The following is a 23,936-nucleotide window of genomic DNA, read 5'->3' on the forward strand; positions in this document are numbered from 1 at the left end:
TCTTTCCCTGTTATTCTGGTCAGTGGTTGTTGTAAACGGCCCTTCAGGAACCCAGAGGCGGCCTTTAGAAAACTGTTTCTGTTCTTGCCTGACTTAAGTCGCACTTCCTGTTTCTCCTCCCTGTTTGTTGCCCGCCTGTGCCCCAGGCCTCTCGCTGGTTGAGACTCACACAGAGACCCACCCCATTACCAGCTGACTCAGCTGGGTGGAGATGGTTTGGACAGCCAGGAATGAGTTTTCCAAGTTTTCTAAAAGTTGTGACATAGACGTTGAAGGGGAAAACAAAAACTTTAGTTCACTCAATAGAATCCTGTTCCTTGAGCAGAGCTGAGTAATTTGCTGAGTCACCCTGAGGTTTGTTTAGCTTTTTATAGAAGGTTTTAAGTATGCCTTTTTGAAGAGATCGCATGAGCAATGTTTAAAGGGGCTTAAAAGGCATTGAGGAGTAAGCTGTTTTGTCCACTGTCCCCTCTCCCCCAGGCACTCTCCCAAAGAGTCTGCCACCCTTTTTTTTGCTTCTGTGTGTGACCTTCCGGTGAGATTGTGTACATATAGAAGAAAATGGATGTCCTATGCAGTTTTCCACCTTGCTTTTTTTCACTTAACATGTGGGGTAAATGGTTTTATATGTGGATTTTTAAAAAGCTACCACATTTTATAAGGTATATAGTTTATAGTTTTACTTTATGAACATTCATAATGTGTTTCACTTGTCTCTGAATGATGTTTACATTGTTTTAACAACTTTTTATATTAAGATGATACTATAATGAATAGCTTAGTACTTAGTGCATACATAAGTATGCATTTGTGGGTGTATTTCTGTGACCTATATGGAAATGGAACTTCATTCTAGTACAGAATGCACTGAAGTTGTTTCAGTTTTTTTCATATTATAATACCTAGTCTTTGCTTTATTTTTGTTTTGATTTGAAAGTCTTTTTCTTTTCTTTTTTTTGGTTTTTCAAGACAAGGTTTCTCTGAGTAGCTTTTGTTGGTCTGGATTCTCTTTGTAGACCAGGCTAGCCTTGAACTCACAGAGATCCGCCTACCTCTGCCACCCAGTGCTGGGATTAAAGTGTGCCACCATGCCCAGCCCTGAAAATCTTGGTATAAGTCCTCTAGGCCCTTAAAGGTAAGATTTAATATTGTAGCTAAGAATGTAGAAATAGAACTTTGTTATCGCAGTGAATCATTCTTTTATCTATGTGGTCATGCGTGTGTGTGCAAGTTTACAGGGCTGGGAGCACATGCCACAATGTGCATATGGAGGTCAGAGGAAAATTTTGGATGTGGGTCTCTTATTTCCTGTCCTGTGCACCAGGCTAGCTGGCCTGGAAACTTCTGGGGATTCTTCTGTCTCTGCCTCCCATCTCACCATAACGGTGCTGGAATTAAAGGCCCGAGCTGCTTCCCCAGCTTCTATAAAGCTGAACATAGATCTTCCTCCATCTCTCCTTACCCCTGAGCCACAGTATAAACCTTTTAACTTTTGCTTTTGAGAGTCCGGACAGTTCTTCTGCCTGGGCCTGGAGAGCTACGTAGATGGCCAACGGGAAGCGAAACACCTCCCTGCTAGTGTGAGGAGTGCGGTTGGGTCCCCTCGGCAACCCTCCTCTTATCCCTATGTGTGGGAGGCAGAGAGTGGGCAGTCTGACATAGCTGGACCAGGTGCATCCAATGGCCCTGGATTCAGTAGACGTCCCTGCCTCAGTAAACAGCATAGAGAATGATCAAGAAGGCTCCCAACATCAGTCTCTGGTCTACATATGTACATGCACATGTTTACACATACCTGTGCATACTACACATATACAAAAAAGAAAGAAAGAAAGAAAATATTTTCCTTCCTTGTGAAGGAGAGTTTCTTAAGCCTTAAAGCTTTAAAAAGCTAATATAGTCTTTGGTGTAACTTTTTTGTGACCCTAAACATTATTTCATAAGTTACTTTCAGATTTTCTCCTTAAGATCCTGATCTCAGCCGGGCGTGGTGGCACACTCCTTTAATCTTGGGAGGCAGAGGCAGGTGGATCGCTCTACAAAATGAGTCCAGGACAGCCAAGGCTACACAGAGAAACCCTGTCTCGAAAAAACAAAACGAAACAAAACAATCCTAATCTCTTTCATTTGGTCCTCTGACCAGCCTTTAGAAACTGCAGACTTGCCCTTATTTCTAGTGGCAATCAAGAAAAGAGAAGAAAGGAAGGAAAGAATGTAGCCTTTTCCTCTTTTTATGCATAGGTCTTTGGGTTTAAGTAATTGAGACCAGGCTGGGTCATTTTTCTTTTATGTTACTGTCTTTGTGTAGTGGGACACACGTGTATGTACATGTTTCTGTATACAAAGTGCACACCAGTGTATGTGAATCTGTGGAGGCCAGAAACTGATACCAGGTGTTGTCTGTCGCTCTCTACTTTATGTTTGGCGTCGGTGGCCCTCGTTGAACCCAGTACTCTCACTGATTGCTTAGACTGGCCAGCGAGCTTGTGGGATTTCATCTCTTGTCTTCCCTGCCTCTAGCATTGGGGTTGCAGGCTTGTGCTGCAACACCTGGCTTTTTATGTGGATGCTGGGGATTTGGAACTCAGATTCTCATAACAAATGGCAAGCTCTATAGACTTAGCCATTTCCCCAGCTTTATCTATCTTAATGACTTATAAACCCTGATATTGCTTATGCCCAGTTATAGCTTCTTTCCTATGGTTATGCCATAAGTGGCACTTATAGCAGCACAGGTATTATTACACCCTTTTATATTGGGCACACAAAAGGCTGGATGCTTTCTAAATAGTTTATGAGTACCCAGGCTACTAATTATAGAGTGACTTTTCATAAGAACTGACTTGGGTTGGATTTGTTATCTCTTGATGTTGAAGAACTTGAACCAGGCCCCATGTGTGTGCGTATTACATCACTAAACTTCACCTCTATACTTGTTTAGTATCTTGAGGTAAAAGAAATAATTTATGGACACAATGGGGAGAAACACAAAACATACATTTTAAATCTACCAAGTTAGAAAATAGATCAAGAAATGCCAGAATACCATGGTACCAAAGAATGATCAACATTAACGTGCAGATTATGTTAGAAATACAGAATCTTGGGTTGGTGAGGTGGCTCAGGGGCTAAAGGTATGTACCGGTATCACTGCTGTGATAAAGACCATGACCAAAAGTGACATAGAGGGGGATGGGCTTATTTCATCTTGTAATTCCAACAGTCCGTTATGAGACAAGTCAGGGCAGGAGCTCAACAGAGGAACCTGAAGGCAGGAACTGAAGTCGAGACCATGGAGGAACACTCTTGTCTTGTTCCTCCTGCCGTGCTCAGTTCGCTTTCTTACACAACCTAGTACCACCTGCCCAGGGATGGCAGTGCCCACAGTGGGCCTTCCACATCAGCTGTCAATCAAGAAGATGCCCTACAGGTTTGCCTATAGAGCAGTCTGATGGGGGCATTTTTCTCAATTCAGGTTCCCTCTTAGGTGATTCTAGCTTGTGTCAGGTTGACAAATAACAGACACGACGTGTTTGCTCCCAAGCCTGACAACCTCAATGTGACGCCCCCCCCCCAGGACCTACATAACTCAAGGAGAAAAGCTACGTCCTCAGACTGAGCCCTGATCTCCATAAATCCACCAGCGCACACAAAGTGCTAGCACCTGCCTGTACTCTCAGCAGGCTGAGGCAGTAGGCTAATTGCAAGTTCAAGGCCAGCCTACCTGGGCTACAGTGTGAGACCCTGCCTCAGAAAGGGTCTCAGTTTCCATCCCGGAACTACTGAATCAGTACATTCCCCAGTGAGTTCTCAGGTGATTTACTGGTATAAAGTCTGAGAATCCCACCTTTTGTTCATTGCATTATTTAAAGAAAGGAGGAAAGATTTAACCTAAAGTAAGAAAGGATGCGCGATCACAGGTTTGAGGGCCAGGTCAGTGGAGTAAAGAAGGAATGAGTGAGAATCTTTGCCGTCAGAGATGTAAAGGAAACTTTATTCACCTGTTCAGTTGTCTCGGAGGCTTACTCCTGTCGTCTGCTAACCTAGGCCTAGTCCTGGAAGCTTCTAGCCTCTGTACAACCTAACTTAGACCTAGAATGTTTTCAGCCTCTGAGACTTACTGATGAACAGGATCACCCTTTCTTGTTCTTTCTGAGCTCATAGCTGGATGGTTCAACTCAGCTGTTCTGGCTTAATCTGGCTTTTCCCCTTGGCCTCTGAATTCCTCTACATAGAGATTTCACATTGGGGGTAGGTATTGGGGCTGGAAATGAGGCTTAGTAGTTAAGAGCACTTGCTGCTCTTCCAGAGGACCTGGGATCAATTCCCAGCAGCCATGCAGCAGCTCACAACTGCCCTTAATCAGCTCTAGTCCCAGGGGAGCCGGCGCTTTCTTTTGCTTCACATGCTCACCAGTACCTGTGTGCACACATACGCATAGAAGCAACTACATCTTTTTAAAAAGAGGAGAAAAAATGTTGACTATAAATTGGAGCCAGTACCAAGGGGACTGGAATATCTGGTCATTATTTTTTCTCCCCTGATTTTACTGGGGTCTGAAGCTAGGACAGAACAGGTTAAGTTCATGCCTGAGTTATACCAGGGCAACCCTGACGGTTTTTATGTGGTACGTCAGCAAGTAACTCACTGTGGAGTTTAGGTCTTAGGAGTAATAGTTCATGGAAAGGGTAGCTAATGATGCTGCACAGGGAAATCGGAAAGCTGGGATAGTGTAAGCAGGACTATAAATGGAAAGTAATCTTAGCAAGGCAGCCATTGTGTTGAGGTGAGGCCTGCTGCAACGACATGCCGTGGAGATAGAAATGAGGAACAGGAGAGTCTTCCCCACAGATGGACAGAAACGGTTGGGTTACATCCTACACTAGAATACGAGGTAATTTAAGTAGTGACTCTGTTGACAGGTAAGGGGTGTATATGGTCTGGAAGTGTGCGTGTGTAATTCCACACCAGGCCTGAAGGCCTCCTAATTGCCTTTTGTTTTCCTCATGGCGCAGGGCATAAAACCCAGCGCTTCCTGCCCAAGGATGATAGGTGTGGTTACCATACTTGGCTTTTACACGGCTTTCCCCATGCAGTCCACACCCCTGGCCGCTGGTCTTTGACCTTTTTACCCCTGGCTGCTGGTCCTTTTTACTGCGATGATTGTGCATCACAGTTACACCCCACCCTTGTATTTGGCATTGCTCTACCTTCTTGATAGTCTGTGTTCAGCGTGTTTTATGACATTGCTTTCACCTTTAGGCATTCATTTACTCCTCATCAGTAATGGTGTCTTAGGTCGGCCTTGGGTGTCTTTAGGGTTTCTCACAGAGATCTGAGGCTTGCAGGGGTCAGAGAGCAACACGGAGTAGCCAGTGTTTTCCTTCTGCCATGTAGACTGCAGGAGCTGAACTCAGGTTATCAGGTGCCTTTAATTCACTGAACCATCTCTGGCCCCATTATCCACATTTTATTTATTTATTTATTTTTTTGGTTTTTCGAGACAGGGTTTCTCTGTGTAGCCTTGGCCATCCTGGACTCACTTTGTAGACCAGGCTGGCCTCGAACTCACAGCGATCCGCCTGCCTCTGCCTCCCGAGTGCTGGGATTAAAGGTGTACGCCACCACGCCCGGCTTATCCACATTTTAATGTCCACCATAACACTATGTGTCTGTGCATGGCTCTAAGATGATGTTGTGGTTGTTGTTGTTACAGAATGTCATACCCGGGATATCCCCCGACAGGCTACCCACCTTTTCCCGGATATCCTGTAAGTATTGCTGTCAAAATAAAACATCACTCATCTTTCACACGGTATGTTATGTACAAGTGGCCTGTGCCCCAGAGCAGGGGTCATGAACCCACATGTCCAGGGCTATAAATCGTTGAGAAAAGACAGTGTTGTCTGGAAACATAAGGTGTGTCATAGATGGGCAAGGGAGGCTGCTGAGCTCCCACCGGTGTGCTGTGTGCTAACACACCCAGTGTTGCTAGATTAGGCCGAGTGAAGCCCGAAACCTGCATTTTATGCGAAATGCCCCAACCTTTTATTGTTTGTTTTCTGAGAAAAAGTCTCACTTTGTAATTCCAGCTGGCCTAGAAGTCTCTGTGTAGACCAAGCTGACCCCAAACTCACAAAGAACCTCTTGCCCCCCCCCCTCTTGAGTGCTGGGATTAAAAATATACACTACCACACCTGGCTCAAGGGCTGCTTTTAAAACTTGAAAGCTAGGTTTTAAAAATGATAATTAATTTCTGAGCCAATATGGCACGTCGGGGGGGGGGGGGGAGGGGGAACGCGAGCACATGCTCGTGCCCGCAAAATCCTCCCAGGACTCACTAGTTAACTTTTGTGTTGGGAGGCTTAAAGTAAGCAAGTAGTCTGAAGAGGTAGCATGCTTCCCTAGCATGTGCAAGGCTCCAGAAACACACAAACAAAAACTAAGGAGTTGGAGCACCTGTACCTGTTGACAGCCATACTGCTCCGGGGGCAAAGTTCATAACTGAGACTGATAAATGGTATGCCAGGCTATTACTCTATCCCAGGGAGAATAAAAGAAGGGCCTCTGCAGGTGAATAATGATGTGTGCATCTTCATGCAAGATAAATATATAACTTTCTGTAAATTTAGAGAATTGCAAATATGTTCCCAAGTCCTTGTGTAGTAAGCTGGACTCTGGTAATCATTTCAGTCTGAGTGGTGGCAGACAACTCTGACATCTCTGTGATGTAACACAGTAAATAAAAACTTATTTTTGCTTGCCTCAAGTCTCCTGGAGGTCAGCCATGGCATATGGCGTAGGGTTCAGTGGAAAGAGATCTTGTTGTATGTGGTGTTCTGGGCTCCTAGGGCTGGTTCCCTGTCGGTTCCTCTTTAGGATGGAGGGGAAGATACTTTATCATATTTGATAAGAACAGGTCTGATAGCACATGCCTGTTATCATAGCACTCAGAGGTGGAGGCAAGGGGAGCAGATGCTTGAGGGGAACCTGGGATATATAGTAAGGCCATGCAGAGGAAGAAAGATACAGGGGAGACTGGGAGAGAGGGAGGCAGGATGGGTGGGAACTCACCAGCTGAGGGGGGAGAGGGGGAGAGAGGGAGACAGGATGGGGTGGGAACTCACCAGCTGAGGGGGGAGAGGGGGAGAGAGGGAGACAGGATGGGTGGGAACTCACCAGCTGAGGGGGGAGAGGGAGAGAGAGGGAGACAGGATGGGGTGGGAACTCACCAGCTGAGGGGGGAGAGGGGGAGAGAGGGAGACAGGATGGGTGGGAACTCACCAGCTGAGGGGGGAGAGGGGGAGAGAGGGAGACAGGATGGGGTGGGAACTCACCAGCTGGTTCTGATTCCTGTCGAGAAATGGACTGTTCTTGTCCACCTTACACAGAATTAAATTTAACTGAGTTCTGATAAAAGTCCTAACAAAATGGGATAGGATTAATAAAGTTAATATAAGATACCAGAAATGGGGCTGGAGAGATGGCTCAGCAGTTAAGAGCACTGACTGCTCTTCCAGAGGTCCTGAGTTCAATTCACAGCAACCACATGGTGGCTCATAACCATCTATTAAGAGAACCGGTGCCCTCTTCTGGCAGAACACTGTGTACATAATAAATAAAATAAAAAATTAAAAATACCAGAAATGATAAGTTGTTGTTGTTTGAGCGAGGAGGGGGGAAAGATACCGGAATAGTACTCTTTGTTATTTTTAAATGGGTTGTATGTTTTTATGATTTTGCCCACTTAGACATGTTCCTAATTTTTCTAGCCCGCAGGTCAGGAGTCATCTTTTCCCCCTGCGGGTCAGTATCCTTATCCTAGTGGCTTTCCGCCAATGGGCGGAGGTGCTTACCCACCAGCACCAAGCGGCGGCTACCCAGGAGCTGGAGGTTATCCTACACCCGGTGGTTATCCAGCCCCTGGGGGCTATCCTGGCACCCTAAACCCAGGGGGCGCTCCGGCCTATCCTGGAGGTAAGCTCTGTGGGTCATGAGAGTTACAGTGGCTCACTTGAGATCAGTTAAAGTGTTCTTTTTGTCCCCCTCTCTTTTTCCTAGTTATTTCTTGTACTGTGAGAGTTTAGAGTTACTCTTAGTTAGCCACAGACAGCTAAAGAGCAGAGGTTCTCAGACGTAGGAGAGCTGGGAGACGGACAGGCCCTCCTGTGATTGGGAAGAAAATGGCCACTTGGTGTCAGTAACTGATTGAGAGGGCCTGGAGCAGGGTTCTCAACCTTCCTCGCGCTGCTGTCTTTTAATGCAGTTCCTCATGTTGTGGTGACCCCCAGCCATATAATTATTTTTGCTGCATGAATAGTAAATGTAAACATTTTGGGAGGTTTGCCAAAGGGGTAGCAACCCACAGATTGAGGACCACTGTGTGGAGCAATGGTTTAGTGGGCAAGAGTAGTACCTGCTCTTCCAAAGGACCTGGCTTAGGTTCCTAGCACCCACACAGTGATGTATCACACTGTCTGCTCCTCTGTTTCCAAAGGCTCTGATACCCTTTTCGGGCCTGGGACATCGCATGAATGTGGTGCCTTGATATGCACACAAAACACCCTTACACATAAAAAGAATAGATCTTTTAAAAAAAAAGACATAAACTTTAATTAGCATGACATGTGAACTTTAGGTTTTAGGACCACTTAATCAGAAGATTTAAGAAAAACGCCATAGGGGTTGGAGAGATGTCCAAGTAGTTAAAAGCACTTGCTGCTCTTGCAGAGGACCTGGGTTCCATTCCCAGCCCCTATACAGAGGTTCAGCAAACATTCATAACTCCATTTCCAGGGGATATACTGCTTTCTTCTGACCCCTGAGGGCACCAAGTATACATGTGGCTCACATACAAATGTGCAAGCAGAACACTCACATACAAAACAAAAGGAACAAATTAATTTTTTAAAAAGTTTTTTTTTAATTTATTCACTTTACATCCTGATTGTAGCCCCCTCCTTCGTCTCCTCCTGGTCCTACCTTCCCTCCCTCACCCCCCTTTCCCCTCCCTTAGTCCTCAGAAAGGGGGAGTCCTCCTCCCCTACCATCTGACCCCAGCCTAGCAAGTCTCATCTGGACTGCCTGCATCTTCTTCCTCTGTGGTCTGGCCAGGTTGTCCCACCAGGAGGAAGCAGAGTCCATGTCAGAAGTAGTCCCTACTCCCCATATGATGGGACCCACAAGGAGACTCTGCTGCCTGTCATCTGCTAGATCTGAGCAGGGCGTCTAGGTCCTCACCATGTGTGGTCCTTGGTTGGCACATCAGTCTCTGCAGCCCTCTCCCCCCAGCCCCAGATTTGTTGGCTCTATTGGTCTCCGTGTGGAGGTCTTGTACCCTCTGGAAAGGAAAAAAAAAATTTTTTTAACTCACCATAGTCATTTGTATTGTAAGTTACTAAAGATGTTAAATGTACTAAAACTGTTGGTTTTTCAAGATGAGGTTTCTCTGTGGAGCCTGGCTGTATGGAACTCACTTTGTCGACCAGGCTAGTCTTGAACTCAGAGATCTGCCTGCTTCTGTCTCCTAAGTACTGGGACTAACGGCCTCCTGGCCTAGCTTGTATTAAAACTTTTAAAACTCAATATAATAATTTTTTGTGTTTCTGTATGTGTGTGTGTGTGTGTGTGTGTGTGTGTGTGTGTGTGTGTGTGTGTGTGTGTTCATGACTGCCATGGTATGTTTGTATAGGTCACAATCGGTTCTTCCACTATGTGGGTTCTGGGGAGTGATTCAGGGGGTCAGGCTTGGCAGTAAATTGCTTTTCCCTCCTGAGCCGTCTCACCTACCCCTTGAACATAGTTCCCAGTTCACTGTGAGCTGAGGACAAGTTGGATATACACAGATGGGATAACTATCACAGCATCACCAGCATTTATTTTCCTCTGATATCAATAGATATTTTTCTTTTCTTTCTTTCTTTCTTTTCTTTCTTTCTTTTTTTTTTTTTTGGTTTGTTTGTTTGGGTTTTTTGTTTGTTTTTTGTTTTTGAGACAAGGTCTCTCTGTGCAGCCTTAGATATTTTTCTTATAGTTTCTCTGTATTATAAGACTTTATTTTGAAGGTCTCAGCCTGCATCCTGGGCTGGCTTGGAGCTCACTAGGTGGCTCAGGCTGGCTGCCAGTTCATGGCAGTCCTCCAGGCTCGGCATCCCTAGTGTTGAGATTACAGATGTGAGTTGCCAAATGTGGCTCTTCAATATGGTTTAGTGAAATGTTGTTTTTTTTTTTTTCCTAATCCCAGGCCAAGGCTTTGGGGCCCCTCCCGGTGGAGCAGGCTTTTCTGGCTACCCACAGCCACCTGCACAGTTGTACGGTGGAGCACCTGCCCAGGTTCCAGTGCCAGGTGCGTTCTGCTCTCTAGAGAGAAGCTGCGTTACGATTCTGTGAGCTTTTCAGTTACCTAGCAAACTTAGATTTATATCCGAGACAGTCTCCAGGGAATGTTTATGTGATTCTGTAAATAACCTTAAGTATATGGTATCATGGCAGATCAATTTGATCTGAGATCATACTCGGCGAAATGGAGATGAGGAATGGCATTTTTCTATTAGCTAGTCTGTCCTAAAGCCAAAAATCAGTTTTTAAAGGAACCATCCCCAGGCCTGTACCCTGACAATCATCCCAGATGGAATCAGAATTGAATCTAGTTCAAGGGGTTTTTTGTTTGTTTGTTTGTTTGTTTCTGTTTTTTAAGGTGTGGAGGAGCTAAATAGATGGGTCAGTAGTTGATTAGTTGATGGCGTGTGCTGTTCTTGTAGGGGACCTGGATTCGGTGCCCAGCACCCACATCAGGCAGCTTACAGCTGTTGTAATTCCAGTTATAGGGGATCCCACACACCTGGCCTCTACAGGCACCTACACAGTCACATACATAATCTGAAAAATAAAATAAGTCTATTAAAGATACAATTTTTGTTAGGATCTTATTAAAAGATGTATGTGATCCAAGTTGAGTTTTCTTTCTTTTTTTTTTTTCTTTTTTTTTTTTTTTCCTTTTTTGGTTTTTTGAGACAGGGTTTCTCTGTGTAGCCTTGGCTGTCCTGGACTCACTTTGTAGACCAGGCTGGCCTTGAACTCCCAGAGATCCGCCTGCCTCTGCCTCCCAAGTGCTGGGATTAAAGGCGTGCACCACCATTCCCGACTCCAACCTGAGTTTTCATTTAATAAATCAATACTTAAAAAGATTACCCTGGGGCTAGAGAGATGGCTTAGTGGTTAAGAATGCTGACTGCGCTCCAAGAGGACCCAAATTCAGTTCCCATCACCCACACGGTGGCACAGTTTTAGGGGGCCTGAAGCCCTATTCTGGCCTCTGCTGGCAGCAGGCCAGACAGACATGTAATCAAAACTCTCATACACTAAACACGAAGTTAAAAAAAATCAAGTTACATTTAAAAAAATATGTTTTTAAAAAGAATAATAGGTTATCCTAGGAAAGATCATGGGATTGGGAAGAGGTTTATTTGTTTGGTTGTTTTGAGGCAAGATCTCCCTCTGTAACCCAGGCTGTCCTGGACCCACTCTTTGTAGAGTGGTCTGGTATCAAACTCACAGAGATCCACCTGCCTGTGCCTCCAGAGTGTTAAGATGAAAGGCATGCGTTGCCGTGGCCGGCCAAGATATTCATTTTTAAGAAATCGCGTGAGGTATCATTGTTAACCGCTATTCTGCAGGTGAGGAAGCTGCAGCGAAGTCATAAAAACCAGCAGGCTCCCTCTGTTAGTCAGTGGCAGCCGTGAAGTGTGTGGGATTGATGGCATGAGCTACCAAGCTTGAGGAAGAGGCTTAGAGGCATGAGGTGGAGGCAGAACAAAAGGGAGTAATGTATATGAAATGAAAACAGAGAGTGGTTGTGTTGAGAGGCACAAGGAAAGATTTGGGGACGCAGATGTGAGCAAAGGACAATGGCTGCCTGAGCGGGAAAATGTTGTGTGGAAACCCATCGTTCTGGACCTCCAACAGAGTGTTGCTCATCCCGGTGAGTACAGCATAGCGTGTATGCCGTCATGCTTCCGTGTCCAGTGTAAATTGTTTGTTTTCAACACCCAGGTGGCTTTCCTGGGGGACAGATGCCGTCCCAGTATCCTGGAGGACAAGCTCCTTACCCTAGCCAGGTACTTTTGCTTCTGTGTCCTTCAGCTTTTTACGTCCACCGTTTAAATGTAGTGGGACTCACAGTGCTGAGGAAGGACGCCACTGCTTTGTGGGGCAGAGGAAATTATCTGTCACAGTGAGGGAGATGTAAACCCTGCTTTGGATGGACCCTGTGGTCTTTGGTCCATGTGCTTCAAGTAGTGCCTGACACATTTGGTAGGAGCAGCGTCTCACAGGTGAGGATGTTCTCCCTGCATCCTAGAATGCATGCGTGCCCGCCACACTGGTGGTCGCCTCCCCGCCCTTAGTACTTACAGCTGGGAACTTAGGTGGTGGGGTGTTTGCACATCTCAGCCTTAGGAAGGGTGCTTCTGCTTCCTGTCTGGCCCTTTGTAACTCCCACTCTTCTTTCAGATCACTACAGAGTCCTTCCCTTCCTATCCCGCTTTCTCTCCTGTCTCTTTGGATCATAGCAGTGATGTGAGTAAGGACTGCCAGTGTCCACTAACCCCGAGGTCCTGTATCTGCGCCAGCATTTGTCCCTGGAGCTCGCTGTGCAGATCAGGCTGGCCTTGGACTTCAGTGACCCCCTGCTTCTGCCTTTGAGTATTGGGGTTGAAGGTGTGGACCACCCACCACACCTGCCTTGGTCCTGATTGCCAGTGTTGTCTCTCACTGGGGTTGTATATATGTTTCCCCTCAGTGCTTGGCAGAACTTGTAAACATGGTAGCTAGTTAATTCTGTTGAACTGATTTCTCAGTAGCCCTCTGAGGTTTCCCATGTTTGAAATCCTCTCCCTACCCCTCGCTATACAGTTCCCTGCCTTCATACTATTTCATAAATTGCTCTGTTCTTTCATGTCCTATGCAAATTACAAGAACAAAATTGCCGACCTTGGATCCTTACCTTTATCTTGACTTAAAAATTATTTCTGAAAGCTGGGCATGGTGGTGCATATCTGTAGTCCCAGCACTCAGGAGGCTGAGGCAGGCGGATCACTGTGAGTTCAGAGCCAACCTGGTCTACAAAACCAGTCCAGGACAGCCAGGGCTACGCAGAGAAACCCTTTCTTGAAAAACAAACAAACAAACAAACAAACAAAACCAACTTTTTTTTCTGTGTTGTATACTAAGGAAGGCCTGGCATTTTCAAGCGTGCCTTTGGCCTAGGAAGGAGGACTACGGAACTGGGAAAGAGACTTCTCAGTGGTCTTGTTGGGTTTTGTTCACACTGAGGATTTAAGGTATTCGAGATGCAGAGAGGTCTGAGAAACTTCTCAGGACTGCAAGCTAGAGAAAGACGGCGGTGAGGCTAAGTCTTACTTCTTTCAACTGGCAGAGCCATAGAGAGAGTCCTCTAAAACCACAGAAAATGGCTTTTAACCCTTTTTTGTTTTGTTTTGTTTTTGAGACAAGGTTTCTCTGTGTAATCCTAGCTGTCCTGGACTCACTTTGTAGACCAGGCTGGCCTCAAACTCAAAGATATCCTCCTGCCTCTGCCTCCTGAGTACTGGGATTAAAGGCATGGGCCACCTATCTGGCTACTTTTAACCCTGCTTTGGATGGACCCTGTGGTCTTTGGTCCATGTGCTTCAAGTAGTGTCTGACACATTTGGTAGGAGCAGCGTCTCACAGGTGAGGATGTTCTCCCTGCATCCTAGAATGCATGCCTGCCCGCCACACTGGTGGTCGCCTCCCTGCCTTTACTCATTTTATAAATCTGTAGTTAGTTTAATTGTGAAAGAGAATTTTGATTGTACTTTAAGCATGTGTGTTTCTGTGTATGTATGTGTTCGTGTGTGCATGCACATGTGTGAACACAGCTGCCATAGTATATGTGGAGATCTTGCAGAAATTGGTTCTCTCCTTCCACAGTGCGGGCCCCAGAAATGAACTCAGGTTGTCAAACTTTGCAGCAAGCATCTTTACCAATGAGCCATTTTGCTTGCTAGCCTCTTAATTGTTAATTTTTTAAGTTAGCATGTGAAGTGATAGACTTTATTAAAATATTTATAAGTAATATACACACATACATACATACATACGTACATACATACATACATACACAGACATGCACATCACTTTACTTCCTCCTCGTTCCCTTCCTCCACTGCCCGCCCCAGCCCTTCCCCTATGATCCTCTTGGTGATCCCTTTTTTTCTCCCATCTAACTCTCTCTTCTGGCTTCATGCCTCCTATATTCTGGTATCTTCTGCTTCTCCTCAGCCCCTCCTTTAAGGCCTCTTTATTCAAGTCTCTCAATACAGTAAGGGATCTGTCCCCCTCCCTGCCCCCGCCCCACTGTTCCCTGGGCCCCACTGTCCCGTTTGCTTTGTTCCGCTCTCTTTTCCACCCCTCACCCTTAAAGCTTCTCTTTGCCAGTCCCACAGGCCTCTTCCTAGTTGCTGGTGGAGGTTTATATATGAGCAATACATTGAGAAAAACTTTCATCAGGCAGTATTTGTTACAAGTAGAATAATTTTAATTTTTCTTTAAAACCACTATGGAAATATTTGTTTGTTCTCTGCTTGCATTTCTGGCTTAGACATTAGTGGGAGGGGGCTCCATAGTGCAGTGGTTGTCACCTCTGCTTCACAAGCAGAAGGTCCTTGGTTCAAGTTACAGTATAACCATGGAACACTAATGGGCTCTCCCTCCTTTATAACTACCCTAGATAAAAAAACAAAACTTGAGACATAAGTGGGGAGCAACTGATAAGCCTTTTTGGCAAAACAAAACATTAGGATAAATATATATATATGAGGAATTACTACTAATAAAAGTGTTTCCTTGGGGCTGGAAGGCTGGCTTAGTGGAGGCCTACATCCTGTCATGCATAGGGCCTGGGCTTAGTTCCGAGCACTGTCAGAGAAAGGCTTTGTGCTCTAGCTAGCTGCTGGGCTGTTTGTGTTCCCTTCACTTTTATTTTCTGTCCCCCAACCAATGTTGGGTTATTATTATTTCCATTTTTAAGAGATTTTTTTTTTTTTAGATTTATTTATTTAATGTGTGAGTGTTTTGCCTGCAGGTTTGTGTGGGTGCCATGTGCACACCTGGTGGCTGCACAAGCCGGAAGAGGGACAGATCCCTGCATGGCTGTGCGTGCTGGAAACCGAACCTGGCACCTCTGAAAGAGCAAGAAGTTCTCTTGACTATTGAGCCATCTCTGCAGCCTGGTTTTTTCCCCCTTTAATTTAAATTTAAATATTAGTTTTTTTGTTTGTTTGGTTTTTGGAGACAGGGTTTCTCTGTGTGGCCTTGGCTGTCCTGGACTCGCTTTGTAGACCAGGCTGGCCTCAAACTCAGAGATCCACTTGCCTCTGCTTCCTGAGTACTGGGATTAAAGATGTGCACCACCACACTTGGCCTAAATTTTAGTTTTTTGAGACAGTATCTGGCTGTGTAGCCATGGTTAGCCTAGAACTCAGTATGAATGTCAGACTGGCCTTGAACTCACAGAGATCCTCCTGCCTCTATCTCTTAAGTGGAATGGATCATTTTTGTAATATGAAACTATATTGATTACATGTTTGAATGATATTTTGGAGATGGTAGGTTAAATAAAACATATTACATTGGGCTGGAGAGATGGCTCAGAGATTGGGAGCACTGGCTGCTTTTCCAGAGGACCTGGGTTCAATTCCCGGCAACCACATGGCAACTCACAACTGTCTGTAACTCCAGATACAGGGGATCTGGCACCCTCCCACAGACATGCATGCGGGCAAAACACCAGTGCACATAAAAATAAATAAAACTTTTTAAAAACCCACCATATTACGTCTAAAAACAACAACCAAAAAGGAAAAAAAAAAACCCTTGTTACAATGATTTTACCAGTATGGCCTAAAAATGTTTATTATTAGGCCTATAATTATTATTGCATCAGTATTTTTTTCCTTTTTTTTTTTTTTTTTTTTTTTTGCTTTTTTGTTTTTGTTTTGTTTTGTTGGTTTTTTGAGACAGGGTTTCTCTGTGTTCACCTTGGCTGTCCTGGTCTCGCTTTGTAGACCATCCTGGCCTCAAACTCAAGATTTGCCTGCCTCTGCCTCCTGAGCGTTAGGATTAAAGGCATGTGCCACCATGCCTGGTTACGTCAGTATTTTCTAACCTGCTAGCAATCAGTCAAGGCTTAGATACCTGTTATATTTTAAAATAGCCTTAGTTAACCTGGGGCAGGGCAGACATTAATTAATCCCTTAAACTACTTACGGTAGTGGGGCAGGTATGGGATACCTGTCCCAATCTCAGGCCATCTGCCTCTAATAGTTTCTATCAACCCACCTCCCTTCCATAATCCCAAATATTTGTTAATGTTCTTCATCTGGGCCAAGTCTCCATAGAGACGGCAAGCAGTAATTAGCATCAAAATACATCAGATCAACCTCCAACAAAACCTGTCACAAGTGTTGTCTTCCTTCCGTCCCTTTTATTTTAAGAGAGCAGTTGGCTCCTGAGATGCAATTCAGTGGGGAGTCTCTTGCTAGCCTGTGCACCACCCCACCCTAGGTTAATCCTTAAGGCCACAGACAGGCGCTGAGTGGGTGGTTTATAGCATTGTATTTTAAACTTGGGCACTCAGGTCTGCTTCATTAATGTTATTTTTTTTTCTTTTTCTTATTTTCGAATCAAATGTTAACATTCATCTGTCTTTTTTTTTTTTTTTTTTTTGCTTTTTGAGACATGGTTTCTCTGTGTAGCCTTGGCTACCCTGGACTCACTTTGTAGACCAGGCTGCCCTCGAACTCTCAGCAATCCACCTGCCTCTGTCTCCCAAGTGTTAGGATTACAGGTGTGTGCCACTACGGCCCGGCTCATCTCTTTTATATATTTTTTTTATTGTAATGTTTTTTTTTTTATTCTCTCATATATGACCTCGCAGCTGTAGTTTCCCTTCCTCCTCTTCCCTCCTGTCACTCAGCTCTCACTGTTCGGGCGTCAATCTCCTATCTCCACTCTTGTGTCAGAAGGAAGCTAAGGCTACCAAGGTTATGGCTGGAAGTGCACAAGTGTGACTCGTGGAAGCCTGATGTGTGGCTGGCTGTTAGTAGCTGAGACAAGTGTGTTTGGAGGCGGAGCTGGATCTGTCTTTCAGAAGGAGGCCTGGCCATGAGTCTCATACCCTCACAGTAAAGCGCTCGCATACACATGATAGCTGCGTGAAGCCTTCAGGTTGCCTTATTGTGCAAGCAGCATCCTTACTTGAACTTTGCACCTTTTGTTATCAGCCTTCTGCGATGACTCAGGGCACCCAAGGGACGATCCGACCAGCCTCCAACTTTGACGCTATGAGAGATGCAGAAATTCTCCGCAAAGCAATGAAGGGGTTTGGTAAGGAAAATGGATTATCCTTTTACAACTCTAGGGAAGGTGAAGCTGTGTCATAAACGAAGTCTTACGTCAACTTGCACATCAATGTCATCCGGTGCCCACCGCTTTGGAAGCATACTCATTCTTACATAAATATCTGTGCCTCTTCTAGGGACCGACGAGCAAGCAATTGTGGATGTTGTCTCCAACCGTTCCAATGACCAGAGGCAACAAATTAAAGCAGCCTTCAAGACCATGTATGGCAAGGTATGTTTTTCCCCTGTAGTGAGAACAGCAAGGTCTACAGGGTCTGCGTTCACATCGCTGCATTTTCACTAGTACTGTGGGGAAAGGACTTCACAGACTCCAGGGTTAGAATCTCTTCACAGTCTTTTTACTGGAGAGTGTGCCTTCATTTCTCCTCACGCTGCGTCCTGTATGTGATATTGTCAGGAAGCAGTGGCTGTGGCCCCATCCAGATCTGCTCCTTACACGGTCCCTGCTCTTCTCAACCACTGGTCACCTTCCGGCCTGTTGTGGTATAACCGGCTGGAACTGGTCTCTCGTAGGTCTGTGTGAGCACGCGCTGTGCTCCTGGACTGTTACATGTGCCCTCTCTCCCCGCATGGTAAACAACTTACTCAAGATCTGCCCTTTAAATGTCAGCTACTGCATGTCTGTCTCTCATTACTTGAGATGGAATTTGGTTGTTCTCTCCTCTGTGGTCCCACGGTGCTTTTTTAAAAACCTGTGCTGTTGCTGGTCTCACTGCCAGCTCTCAAGCCCCGTGTGCTTCCCTTGTCAAAACCATGTCCGCTTCTCTATGGTCTGGCAGCAGGTGGGTAATGAGTGCTTCCGTAACAAGTGTTTGCTGGGTAGATGATCAGTGACTAAATGCAGCAACATTTATGGTGAAAAAAAAATTGCCATTTGTCCTCAGATATAATGGGAGAAGAGGCTAGCGTTGCTTTTCCATGTTCATAGGAATCCCAGACTTTCCTAACACCTTCTACTGCAGCCTCTTTACCTTCTTCAGAATGGGCTAGTGGCCCATCAACTTATCCAACTTAGCCTAGTTCCCTCTGCCCAGTTCAGTTATATTTTTTAAATTACTAACTTTTAGTGTGTGTGTGTGTGTGTGTGTGTGTGTGTGTGTGTGTGTTACAGGTATACACTGAGCCTCCTTGCCAAGCTGTCTTTTTAATTTTTTTCATTTATTCTCTGTGTGTATGGATATAGGTGGATGTGTGGATGTGTGGATGTGTGGATGGGTGGATGTGTGGATGGGTGGATGTGTGGATGTGTGGATGGGTGGATGTATGGATGGATGGATGGGTGGATGGGTGGATGTGTGGATGGGTGGATGTGTGGATGGATGGATGGGTGGATGTGTGGATGTGTGGATGGGTGGATGTGTGGATGGATGGATGTGTGGATGGGTGGATGTGTGGATGGGTGGATGTGTGGATGTGTGGATGGGTGGATGTGTGGATGGATGGATGTGTGGATTGGTGGATGTGTGGATGGGTGGATGTGTGGATGGATGGATGTGTGGATGGGTGGATGTGTGGATGGGTGGATGAGTGGATGGGTGGATGGGTGGATGTGTGGATGGATGGATGTGTGGATGGGTGGATGAGTGGATGGGTGGATGTGTGGATGGGTGGATGTGTGGATGGGTGGATGGGTGGATGTGTGGATGAGTGGATGTGTGGATGGGTAGATGGGTGGATGGATGGATGGATGGATGGATGGATGTGTGGATGGGTGGATGGGTGGATGGATGGATGGGTGGATGGGTGGATGTGTGGATGTGTGGATGGATGGATGTGTGGATGGGTGGATGTGTGGATGGATGGATGTGTGGATGGGTGGATGGGTGGATGGATGGATGGATGGATGTGTGGATGTGTGGATGGGTGGATGTGTGGATGGGTGGATGGGTGGATGGGTGGATGTGTGGATGTGTGGATGAGTGGATGTGTGGATGGGTGGATGGGTGGATGGATGGATGGATGGATGTGTGGATGGGTGGATGGGTGGATGGATGGATGTGTGGATGGGTGGATGTGTGGATGTGTGGATGGATGGATGTGTGGATGGGTGGATGTGTGGATGGATGGATGTGTGGATGGGTGGATGGGTGGATGGATGGATGGATGGATGTGTGGATGGGTGGATGGGTGGATGTGTGAATGGATGGATGTGTGGATGGGTGGATGGGTGGATGGGTGGATGTGTGGATGGATGGATGTGTGGATGGGTGGATGTGTGGATGGATGGATGTGTGGATGGGTGGATGGGTGGATGTGTGGATGGGTGGATGAGTGGATGGGTGGATGGGTGGATGTGTGGATGAGTGGATGGGTGGATGGGTGGATGTATGGATGGGTGGATGAGTGGATGAGTGGATGGGTGGATGGGTGGATGGATGGATGGATGGATGTGTGGATGGGTGGATGGATGGATGGGTGGATGTGTGGATGGGTGGATGGGTGGATGGGTGGATGGATGGATGGGTGGATGTGTGGATGGGTGGATGTGTGGATGAGTGGATGTGTGGATGGGTGGATGTGTGGATGGGTGGATGTGTGGATGGGTGGATGGATGGATGTGTGGATGGGTGGATGTGTGGATGTGTGGATGGATGGATGTGTGGATGGGTGGATGTGTGGATGGATGGATGTGTGGATGGGTGGATGGGTGGATGGATGGATGTGTGGATGGGTGGATGGGTGGATGTGTGAATGGATGGATGTGTGGATGGGTGGATGGGTGGATGGGTGGATGTGTGGATGGGTGGATGTGTGGATGGGTGGATGTGTGGATGGATGGATGTGTGGATGGATGGATGGGTGGATGGGTGGATGTGTGGATGGGTGGATGGGTGGATGAGTGGATGGGTGGATGGGTGGATGGGTGGATGGGTGGATGAGTGGATGGGTGGATGTGTGGATGGGTGGATGGGTGGATGAGTGGATGAGTGGATGAGTGGATGGGTGGATGGGTGGATGGGTGGATGTGTGGATGGGTGGATGTGTGGATGGGTGGATGGGTGGATGTGTGGATGGGTGGATGTGTGGATGGGTGGATGGGTGGATGTGTGGATGGATGGATGTGTGGATGGATGGATGGGTGGATGGGTGGATGGGTGGATGGGTGGATGGGTGGATGGGTGGATGGGTGGATGTGTGGATGGGTGGATGGGTGGATGTGTGGATGGATGGATGTGTGGATGGATGGATGTGTGGATGGGTGGATGGGTGGATGTGTGGATGGATGGATGTGTGGATGGGTAGATAGATGTGCGGATGGGTGGGTGGATGTGTGGGTGGGTTTGGATGTGTACATGGCACAGTGCACATATGTATTACAGGAATGTGTTCTCTCCATCTATCATGTGGGTCTCAGAGAAGACAGAGCTGAAACTGAGATAGACCATGGAGGAGTGCTGCTTACTGGCTTTCTTCTCACAGCTTGCCCAATTTGCTCTCGTATACACCCAGGACCACCTGCCCAGGGGTGGTACCACCTGAAGTGAGCCATTCTACATTCATTATTGAATGATGAATCAAGAAAGTGCCCTCCACACTTGCTTACAGGGAGTGTGATGGAGGCATAGTCTCAATTGAGGTTCCTTTTTTCACATAACCCCTGACACATACCAAGTTGACCAAAAACTAACCAGACACCTACTGAGCCCTATTTTTTCTTTCTTTCTTTTGGTTTTTTCAAGACAGGGTTTCTCTGTGTACCTCTGGCTGTCTTGAACTTGCTTTGTAGACCAGGCTGGTCTCGAACTCAAGGAGATCCACCTGCCTCTGCTTCCCTAGTACTGGGATTAAAGGTGTGGTCCACCACACCTGGCTTATTTCTTTACTCTTTTTTTTTGTTTTTGTTTTTGTTTTTTAATTTATTTTATTTATTATTTATACAGTGTTCTGCCTGCATTGTGAGCTTGCACACCAGAAGAGGGAACCAGATCTCAGTATAAGTGGTTGTGAGCCGCCATGTGGTTGCTGGGAATTGAACTTAGGACCTTTGGAAGAGCAGACAGGGCTCTTAACCACTGAGCCATCTCTCCAGCCCCCTATTTCTTTACTCTTAAGATTAGTTGTGTAACATAAAACCCAGGTGCCCTTCTTGTAAAGAGATGAATATGGTGGTACACACTTAAAGTTCAAAGTACAAGTGGCTGAGACAGCCTACACAGTGAGACCCTGCTTCAAAAACAAAAATACTATAGGTAATTTCACTGGTGAGAGCCTCCTCTCTCTTCTCGGTTTGTGGTCCATCTTGCCTTCCCCTTGGCCTGTTTGTTTTCCTGTATCCTTTAAGGTAGGAATGAAAAACTTTCTTTGAGCTTCCTTAGCTTCCTTTAAACGCCGCCTAGCTTTTGTCTCTGTGTTACTTCTTTGGTGCTTGTCTTAGTTACTTTTCTTTTGCTGTGGAGAGACACAATGGCCAAGGCAACTTATAGAATGTATTGGGACTTCACACTCTGAGAGGGTTAGTCTGTGGCCATCACGTCGGGGAACGTGGCAGCAGGCAGGGCGTCATGGTGCTGGAGCCGTGGCTGAGGGCTCACAGCTTATCTAAAAGCTGAAGACAGAAAGAAAGCAAACCTGGCCCTGGTGTAGACTTTTGAAACTTCAAAGCCCACCCCAAGTGGCACGCCTCCTCTAACAAGGCCACAGCTTCTAATCCTTCCCAAACAGTTCCGCCAGCTGAGGACAAAGCAATCAAATGTGTGAGCCCATGGGGCTGTTGTCCTTCACCCCATACACTGCTGGGGTACAGTTTGCTTTGTATTATCCTTTTAGATGTTTGTCTTCTCAATAAGAACAAGATGGTAGTGATTCCTAATTCTTTACAGAGCCGAAAATAGTTTCTTATACTAAGTAAACATCTGCTTATCGTTTTATATTTTTACATTGATTTATTTTTGGGTGGGTGGGTGCATATATGTGTGGGTGTGCGCGTGCCCAGCCGTCAGCTCTCTCCTTCCACCATGTCGTTGGCACATATCTTGTACCCACTCAGCATCTCCCCGGCCCTCGTTCTGTTACTCTGACTTATCCTTTTCCAGCCGCGCCCTCTGTCTTTGTGATACGGTAGGAACCAAAGCAAAGACTTAGGTGTTTATAGACACAGAGAATTCACCCCTGAATTTAGTAGATTTACTCTTTGCTTTGTAGATCACATTCACATTTCAAAATGTGACTTTTTTTTTTTTTTGGTTTTTTCGAGACAGGGTTTCCCTGTGTAGCCTTGGCTGTCTTGGACTCACTTTGTAGTCCAGGCTGGCCTCAAACTCACAGCGATCCGCCTGCCTCTGCCTCCCAAGTGCTGGGATTAAAGGCGTGCGCCACCACGCCCGGCTTAAAATGTGACTTTTCATGGTGCCATTTCCATTTCATTTTTTCATATTTTCCTTAAAAGATTGAAGCGAGGTGCTGAGGAGGTAGCTCAATGGTTAAGATCACTGGCTGCTCTTCAGAGGACCCAGCTCTGTCCCCTGCACCCACATGGCCGCTCACTGCTCCATGTAACAGCTCTGTCCCCTGCACCCACATGGCCGCTCACTGCTCCATGTAACTCCAATTGCAAGGATCCTGTGCTCACTTCTGGCCTCCGACTGGCACTGCAGGCATGAGGTGCACAGAGACATATGTAGGCAAAACACCCATAGAAAATAAAAATTATTTTTTAAAAAAGATTCATGTGAACTTTTCTGTGTACTTACTTTTCATATGTTATTAAACAGGATTTAATTAAAGATCTCAAATCAGAGTTAAGTGGAAATATGGAAGAATTAATCCTTGCCCTGTTCATGCCTCCTACATATTATGATGCCTGGAGTTTACGGAAAGCAATGCAGGTACACTGTCTTATTTTCTATGATTAGTCTGATTATTCCATATTACTTAATATAGAAAGCCTCACAAACCTTGGTAGTTCTGAATTTGCAGTGATAGATGAGACAGAATTATTTCGTGTCGTCTGAAATGCAGCTTAATTATCTTCGGAGACTTCCTGTGCTTCCTCCGTAACTCTCCTCTCTCTCCATTTGATATAGGGAGCAGGAACTCAAGAACGTGTATTGATAGAGATTTTGTGCACAAGAACAAATCAAGAAATTCGAGACATTGTTAGATGTTACCAATCAGAGTTTGGACGAGACCTTGAGAAAGACATTAGATCAGATACCTCAGGACATTTTGAACGTCTGCTTGTGTCCATGTGCCAGGTGAGTGTAGTACAAATGTTTGTACGGTAGTGGAGGGAACATACATTTGTGCCTCTTGCCCGTGTGCGTACTTATTAGTAGTTAGCCCCTTAGAGAAACAACACAGAACGTGGCGGACAGCTTTCTTCATAGTTACTGCAGAGGCCAAAGAGTTCTGTACGTCCCACTGTTGTAAGGGATCAGAAAATAACTTCTTTTAGGTTTGATGAAATCAGAACCTGCCTGAGGCTCTGTGGCAGAGACAAAGGTGAAAGTTCGTGTCAGTTTCCAGTGTCCTGTC

General features: G+C 46.0%; 1 protein-coding gene across 4 annotated transcripts in view; it reads left to right on the forward strand.

The window, feature by feature from the left end:
* The window catches only part of ANXA7 (annexin A7), a 31,915-nt gene that overhangs the window by 1,105 nt on the left and 6,874 nt on the right, over positions 1-23,936 (forward strand). For 3 of the 4 annotated variants that reach the window (XM_084793883.1, XM_084793882.1, XM_084793884.1), the window contains exons 2-10: positions 5,717-5,771; positions 7,773-7,977; positions 10,244-10,345; positions 12,052-12,116; positions 12,511-12,576; positions 17,325-17,427; positions 17,579-17,673; positions 23,174-23,287; positions 23,486-23,656. In XM_084793883.1, the coding sequence (XP_084650009.1) occupies positions 5,718-5,771; positions 7,773-7,977; positions 10,244-10,345; positions 12,052-12,116; positions 12,511-12,576; positions 17,325-17,427; positions 17,579-17,673; positions 23,174-23,287; positions 23,486-23,656 (975 nt within the window). In that variant the 5' untranslated portion in view covers position 5,717. The remainder of the gene's footprint in view (positions 1-5,716; positions 5,772-7,772; positions 7,978-10,243; positions 10,346-12,051; positions 12,117-12,510; positions 12,577-17,324; positions 17,428-17,578; positions 17,674-23,173; positions 23,288-23,485; positions 23,657-23,936) is intronic. The other variant, XM_084793885.1, reaches the window with a different exon arrangement.

The sequence above is a fragment of the Acomys minous genome, assembly GCF_964271855.1.
Source record: "Acomys minous genome assembly, chromosome: 9".
Classification (NCBI taxonomy): Eukaryota; Metazoa; Chordata; class Mammalia; order Rodentia; family Muridae; genus Acomys; species Acomys minous.